The sequence below is a fragment of the Sinocyclocheilus anshuiensis genome, unplaced genomic scaffold (assembly GCF_001515605.1).
Source record: "Sinocyclocheilus anshuiensis isolate Anshui unplaced genomic scaffold, SAMN03320099.WGS_v1.1 scaffold461, whole genome shotgun sequence".
Taxonomy (NCBI): Eukaryota; Metazoa; Chordata; class Actinopteri; order Cypriniformes; family Cyprinidae; genus Sinocyclocheilus; species Sinocyclocheilus anshuiensis.
Window position 1 is genome coordinate 2,647,663 of NW_015541005.1, and position 8,363 is coordinate 2,656,025.

General features: G+C 38.5%; 1 protein-coding gene across 1 annotated transcript in view; it reads right to left on the reverse strand.

Moving 5' to 3' along the window:
* Positions 1-8,363, reverse strand: part of LOC107690298 (signal transducer and activator of transcription 5B-like) — a 92,621-nt gene that overhangs the window by 19,183 nt on the left and 65,075 nt on the right. Inside the window, exons 8-9 of the mRNA XM_016488594.1 lie at positions 7,950-8,101; positions 5,617-5,772 (exon numbers count right to left, since the gene is read on the reverse strand). Of these exons, the coding sequence (XP_016344080.1) occupies positions 5,617-5,772; positions 7,950-8,101 (308 nt within the window). The remainder of the gene's footprint in view (positions 1-5,616; positions 5,773-7,949; positions 8,102-8,363) is intronic.

Consider the following 8,363-nt stretch of genomic DNA (forward strand, 5'->3'; position numbering starts at 1 on the left):
GAGCAATGGACGGTGTTTACTTATTGAATGAATCAGCTTTTTTTTAAGTTTTATTTTTGGCGTTTTATGTCTTTTTTATTTAGATAGGACAGTAAGTTGACAGGAAGCAAAGTGGGTGAAAGAGAGGGGGGTGGGGTTGGAAAAGGTCCGCGAGCTGGGACTCGAACTCGGGATGCCCTAAGCGCAATGGCGCTACATGTCGGCACGCTGCCCACGAGGCCATTGGCGCCGACAAATGAATCAGCTTTTTGAACTAATCGGTTGAATAAATGATTCAGTGATTCACTCATTAACACAGTCAAATGTTTTGTTCCTGAATGAATCAGCCATTTGAATGAATCGGTTGAATCTCAATGACTCACTCATTAACAGTCGCTTGCTGTCACCTACTGGCGGTTTTAATTTCACATTTTCTCATGTTTTAAAGGGGTCCTATTATGCTCTTTTACAAAGTCTTGATTTTGTTTTGGGGGTGTACTAGTTTTGAGCGCGATTTAAACTCGGATGATAGTAACCACTTTAAGTTCGTCTGCCTTGGGAAAGCTAGCGTGTCTCGTTAACACTCGTTGCCTTCTCTAGTGCAGCTCAACCAGGTCTCGTCCCATTCGTCGATCTTTGTGATATCACAAATCCCGGAAAATATGCATTGTAGTCCAAACGAGTCATCCATTGTAGTTTTTGAAAAGTGATTTCTGTTAAATAAAATATCTCCTTTTGAATTGGACTTTGACCTTTCTAACTTTGCAGATCTTTTTTATGCTCAAACAGCAACATTACAGACTAACTAAAGTTGAAAAAGTGAAAAAGCACAAGTAATATTCTAAACGGTGACTTCAACTTCTACCAAAGTCATTTTCTGGTAAGATGTCTGTACTTTTACTTGAGTATAGCTTTCAGGTACTTTATACACCACTGTGCAGTAGTCATTGCATGTGCACTATTCACCAGGCCACATCTCTAACTGGTATGTAGTAATCCGAATTGGATTCATTTTGATATGTGGCTATGTTATGTTAAATAGTTAAAAAGCCAGCGTTACACTTCTCAGGTAGATGGAGCTCCATTTAGACACCGAAATGCTGAATCAATTCATTCACTTCTAACAGTGCTTAATGGGAGCAGCATCATACACATAGAGAGCAGAACGTTGTTATTTAAAGGGGAAGTTCACACGTCAGTGAGTAACAAAGTAATAAGTAACTACATTCTGATTACTTTTATGCCACTGATCAGGCTTTTATATGTAGTTTGGGGTAACAAAGGGTTTTGTAGGTTTGACTGAAATAATAATGCAATAACTGACACTTTAAATCAACGTTTCAAACAACAACAACAAAACAATTATGTTAAATAGTTAAAAAGCCAGCGTTACACTTCTCAGGTTGATGGAGATCCATTTAGACACTGATGGTTTTTAAAAGCACAGTTTCCATTAAGCTCAGTGTTTCAGTGACTGTATGGCCTGAGGCACCAAACACACACACACACACACACACCCACACACACACACACACACACACACACACTTCACTTCTAACAGTGCTTAATGGGAGCAGCATCATACACATAGAGAGCAGAACGTTGTTATTTAAAGGGGAAGTTCACACGTCAGTGAGTAACAAAGTAATAAGTAACTACATTCTGATTACTTTTATGCCACTGATCAGGCTTTTATATGTAGTTTGGGGTAACAAAGGGTTTTGTAGGTTTGACTGAAATAATAATGCAATAACTGACACTTTAAATCAACGTTTCAAACAACAACAACAAAAAAATTTAACAGAAAACAAAGACAAAAAGTAGCCATTTATAATATCTAAACATGTATCCAAATCCAAATGTAATAAAGTTAATTTATGTGTAATGACAATTTTTCAGCTACTAGGGATTGTTACATAGGGCTATAGAGGCATATAGTGGCTACACAATGGTATTACAGATAATAAATTGTGTAAAATTTTTATCTTAACAGTCAATTTATAAATGCGCTCAGATTTTTGGAACTCACAATGCGTTGAATCTCCACAAATTAAAAACTGGTGTCTGAAAAGAAATTTTATATATATATATATGATGTGGGGGGGGGCAATAGGGATTTCGTCTAGAGCGTCAAAATGGCTAGAAACGGCCCTGATTGGATTTGAAGCAGCGCTGCACAGACACACATGAATGAAGCATCACATTCATCCCCATTGGTAGGTGTGAATGCTGACAGCTTGAGATATTATGAGGAAGAGAGTGAAGGAGAGCAGAGGTTTGTAGACATCCCCTGTGTGCCACCAAAGTGATCTCTCTGATAAACGGCCTCGGTTGATTTCTCACAGATACCAGCACATGCAGGGTGAGTAAACACTCAATCATTTGGTACTAAGACATTCATCATTTAATTTCATAAAATGTGAATATGGACAATGTGAAGGGATAGTTCACTCGAAAATGACAACTGCGTCATCATTTACTCACCCTCATGCTATTGCAAACCCTTATTATGACCTTTTCTGTTCCTTCCGGATGTAAAAGTGATACATATGACTTGCACACTATATTTTATAGTATGTATTGTTTTAAGAAATTAATGCTTTTAGTCATGAAAGATGGATTCAATTTATGCAAAGCGACAGTAAAGACATTTAAAAAAGATTTCTATTTCATATAAATGGTGTTCCCTTTCAGTCAGTCACGTTCGACGTTACGTCGACATTAACTGACGTTAGGGGTCTCACTTGGGAGCCTCTGAGCATTACAAGAAAAGGCCAATAAAAATTGGCGAGTGGAATTTGCATGCCAAGCCACTCCCCGTACATACGGGTATATAAGATGGCGATGTGCGTCCACTCATTCAGAGTTTTGCTTCGGAGCCGATCGCTTCTTGAGCGCATCTCTCTTTTGATTTAAAAGAGAAGATTCTACAATCAAGAAAAGAAGATCTGCAGGAATTTCTTGGCTGCAATTCATCTTTATTGTATCGCTGCATCAGAGGAGGGGCTTTCCTCTTCAGAAGCTGAATAGTCTGCTGAGCAGCCCTCTGCCTCGGCGGCTGCCCAGATGAGTTGAAGATACTATGCTATGCTTTGAAGTGGGGTCTGTTTGTTGAGTGGTGTCTCTCTCGGCGAGAGGACCCCCAGATATGCTCGGTTAGTGTGGTGCTTTCCTTCCTGCAGGAGAAGTTGGAGCGAAGGCTGTCCCCCTCCACTTTAAAGGTGTATGTCACTGCCATTGTGGCACATCATGATGGAGTGGATGGTATGTCCCAGGGAAAGCATCACCTGATTGTCAGGTTTCTGAGAGATGTGAGGAGACTTCCCAGGTCGCACCTCATCCCTCTTGGGATCTCTCCACGGTCTTGACAGGGTTACTCCGCTCCCCTTTGAGCCGCTTGATTAATTTGAGCTGAAATCCCTGTCTCTCAAGACTTTGCTCCTGATCGCACTCACTTCAATCAAGAGGGTAAGGGACCTGCAGGCATTCTCAGTCAACGAATCGTGCTTTGAGTTTGGTCCGGCTGATTCTCACGTTACCTCGAGACCCCGACCTGGTTATGTGCCCAAGGTTCCCACCACTCCCTTTCGGGACTACACTCTTAAAAATAAAGGTGCTTCAAAAGGTTCTTCAAGCGATATTTCCATAGTAATCATAATAATAAAAATTATTAAAGGTATAGTTCACCCAACCAAAAATGAAAATTATATCATTTACTCACCCTCATGGTCCAAAAAAGTATATGTAATAAATTTTATGTTGAATCAAACTAAATATTTCTTGCTGAAGCTACTTTTTGTAATGTCTGTTTGATGCTTTACACAACAATGACTTTAAATTATCTTTTGGGAGTCACCCAACCAAAAATGAAAATTATATCATTTACTCACCCTCATGGTCCAAAAAAGTATATGTAATAAATTTTATGTTGAATCAAACTAAATATTTCTTGCTGAAGCTACTTTTTGTAATGTCTGTTTGATGCTTTACACAACAATGACTTTTTCACTATATTACATTTACTGTACTTTGAGCAAAAAAATGCAGCCCAGGTGAGCATAAGACTTTTGAAAACAGCTCTCCTATGTGCATTCATGATTGTTCATAAGAGAAGTAGAAATCTCCATTTAATGTATGAATTATGTGTTTTGAGTCTGATTTTTTCAGTGAATGAGTCGACTGAAATCACTGAATGATATATTAATTAAACTTCTCTTATGAACTAAGGCAGAGCATTTCTGTGTATAATAACTCATTTTTCTCTGTTACACACAAAAAGCACTGTATGGCTTCGAGTTGTACAGACCACTTTGATACTTTTATGAGGCTTTTGCACCCTTTTTGAAGCCTAAAAGCCCATTCACTGTAATTTAATGGAAAAAGTTATCAACCTGTTCTTGTATTATATGTAAGAAATGGCATGAGTGTGAGTATTTCTTGGAACTATCCCTTTAAAAATGATTTCTTGATTATTCACTAATTACCCCTTCCTTTATGCCCAAAATGTAAAACCTCCTTAAAACCTATAACCACTTAGACTTGTAGGCTCAATACTGAGTGAAAAAATACACACACATAAAGAGCACAAGAAGGAAGAAAATGTATGTCTTTGAATGTATGGTTACAAGTCACCATGGCAACTAATATGATTAATTCAAATACACTGTGAAGTCACTGCTGAAATTGTAGCAATGCCAAGAAAGAGATATAGTAAAATTGCACGGTGTTGATTACAGGGGGGATATTGGTTGTATTACTGCTGCACTTTGCAATCACTTAACGTCACTGCTATTCTCTCTTTCACACACAAACACACACCTGGTGACTAAAGCTGAGATGATGTCCGTGATGGTGCTGTTGAGTTCGGTCAGCAGCTCTTCGATGGGGCCGGGAATGGGCAGGAACTTGCAAGCACTGCCCTCGGAGGAGGCAGACCCAGCCTTTGCGTTGTTGTGTCCCATCTGCGCTTTGCGCATTTACGTGGAACGCATCGGAGCCTCAGATGCTCCAAGCCAATACCGTTTCTAGGCATAGGCAAGCTAGGTGGTCGCCTAGAGCGCCACCAACTTGAGGGGGCGCCAATGAGCACACGTACTGGCACTACATTTTAGCAGGCTTATGATAAAAAGTAGCATGGCCACCCCAAAATATGATTGCTGCCCCCACAGGATCCCCCAACATCATTGGGATAGAGTACTGTTAATCTGACGATGTCTGTATGCCACTGGATCAATAGTATATAGTACAATTCGCTAATTCACGAGATCAATACATCCTTTATTAAACTGCTTTGTCAAATTTAACGCATCCTTACGGAAGTGTCGAAATGCTGAATCAATTCATTCACTTCTAACAGTGCTTAATGGGAGCAGCGTCATAGAAGGCAGAGCGTCACGTTATTTAAAGGGGACGTTAACGAGTAGCAAATGATTAAGTAGCTGCATTGGTTACTTTTATGCCACTGATAAAGCTTTTATATGTAGTTTGGGGTAACAAAGGGGTTTTATAGGTTTGACTGAAATAATAATGCTAAAATTGCACGGTGTTGATTACAGGGGGGATATTGGTTGTATTACTGCTGCACTTTGCAATCACTTAACGTCACTGCTATTCTCTCTTTCACACACAAACACACACCTGGTGACTAAAGCTGAGATGATGTCCGTGATGGTGCTGTTGAGTTCGGTCAGCAGCTCTTCGATGGGGCCGGGAATGGGCAGCTGCTGTCTCAGATGCTCCGCCCTCCGGATCTGCTGACGATTCTGCCAAATGGTTTCTGCTAGCTTCTCACACCTGTGCACAAACACATGCAGAAATGCCAAACCCAAGCATAAACTACAGAGCTGCTCTCTGCATATGTTGTGTGTGTGTAATGTAAACGCAAATGTTTTGTGCAAAACCACAACATACACATGCCTCTGATTATTTGCATAACTGTCTTAGTGTGTGTATTGCTTTATTTAGCCATGCACTGGGACAACTCTGCCCCAGAAGATAGCAAAATAAAATAAAATAAACAAATATATAAAATAAAATAAATGTAAAATAAAATAACTGTACATAAGGGTTTGGCTTAATCTGTAGTAATTAAAATTATCTTTAGCTTTAAAAACAATAGAGGTCTATGGTATGTCCTAAATTAGACTGCTAAGTATGCATGTGTGGGCACCATGACTGTAGTATGTCCAGTCCTCCCTCGGGCGGCCCGCCATTGCCAGCCAGCTGTTGACGTCTCTTCCACTGAATCAGCTCATCGTCAAGAATCACCGTCTGCTGTTTACGTAGCAATGCCAGTGTCTTCTGGTGTTTCTCCGCCAATCCCTGCGCACACATACACAAGTTAATATAACACCACATGAACAGATGTGAACATATGTGCTGTACTCATGTAAATAACAATGGCCATCAGGTTTACTGCTGTACTTGAAAACATATGAAAAGTTCAGAGGCAAAAGCCTCTACGTGCCATTTGAAATGTTCTTCTAAAATGAGCATTCTTCTCAGGCTCCAATGTTTATGTTCAGTTATTTCACTTTAATGGCAATGAAAAGAACCTATTCATTGCCATTAAAGTGAAATTACTGAACCTACACATAGGAGCCCGATAAAAATGCTAATTTTAGAAGAATTTCAAATGGCACTTAGAGGCTTTTGCATCTGAACTCTTCATATGGGCAACATCATATGGAAGTGTTGCTTTCATTTTAAAGGAGACATATAATGGAAAATAATGGAGGATATTTTGAAATGGAAGTGTTCATCATTTTACCTTAAAAAAAGTTAGCCAATCAAAACAGAGGAAATTTACATATAGATGCCTTAAAGTCGTGATGAAACAGATGTAGCGATAAACATTTTTCTGTATTGTGCATTTTCATATTGTGACATAGACCCAAGTGAAATTGATTATCGATGGCTCTATTTATTGGTCGCTGAGTAAATAAAGGCAGATCTGAATGGGAGTTTGCAGCAAGGGGAGTGTTTTAAGTGGGCGTAATGATTGGAAAGGTAATTTTACCGGAAGATTAAGTTATGACATTTTGATTTGAAGTTATGAGGTCAAGAGAAATGAAACATATGCAGGGATAAATCGTTCACAATAAGAGCATCAACATGAATTTTCATGCTGACTCTAAATGTCGGTAAATTACATATAGATGGACAGTAGCAAAAACAGTTTAAATTGCCAGAAAAAAAGGTTAAAAATGTGTTTATGTGTAACTAAATTAAGAGTAAGAAACTAAGAAAGAGTGAAAACAGTAATATTTGAATTAATATTATTACAATTTAAATTAAGTGTTTTGGTTACACTTTATTTTAAGGTGTCCTTGTTACAGTGTAATTATACATTTAAGTACTGAGTAATATTAATTAAATAAAGTGTTACCAGTGTTTTCTATTGTAATATGTTTTAAAATGTAATTTATTCCTGTGATGGCAAAGCAAATGACAGCATCTTTACTTCAGTCTTCAGTGTCACATGATCCTTCAGAAATCATTCAAATATGCTGATTTGCTGCTCAAGAAACATTTCTTATTATTATCAATCTTGAAAACAGTTGTGCTGCCTAATATTTTGAAACTGTAAAAAGCATCTATGTGAAATAAAAAATTATTTGTAAAATTATTAATGTCTTCTCGGTCACTTAAATGTATCCTTGCTGATTAAAAGTATTAATTTCTTTACAAAAAACAAAACATAGCAAACCCACAAACTTTTGAGCAGTAGTTTATGACGCTACAATGTTTACGATATGCCCCTTTAAAGCATGTGTTACTAATGTTACAGTACAGAGTGTTGTATTATGCTAATGCTATGCACACTATTCACTTGGAGCATGTGTGTGTGTACCAACTGTACATAAGGGGTTGGCTTAATCTGTAGTAATTAAAATTATCTTTAGCTTTAAAAACAATAGAGGTCTATGGTATGTCCTAAATTAGACTGCTAAGTATGCATGTGTGGGCACCATGACTGTAGTATGTCCAGTCCTCCCTCGGGCGGCCCGCCATTGCCAGCCAGCTGTTGACGTCTCTTCCACTGAATCAGCTCATCGTCAAGAATCACCGTCTGCTGTTTACGTAGCAATGCCAGTGTCTTCTGGTGTTTCTCCGCCAATCCCTGCGCACACATACACAAGTTAATATAACACCACATGAACAGATGTGAACATATGTGCTGTACTCATGTAAATAACAATGGCCATCAGGTTTACTGCTGTACTTGAAAACATATGAAAAGTTCAGAGGCAAAAGCCTCTACGTGCCATTTGAAATGTTCTTCTAAAATGAGCATTCTTCTCAGGCTCCAATGTTTATGTTCAGTTATTTCACTTTAATGGCAATGAAAAGAACCTATTCATTGCCATTAAAGTGAAATTACT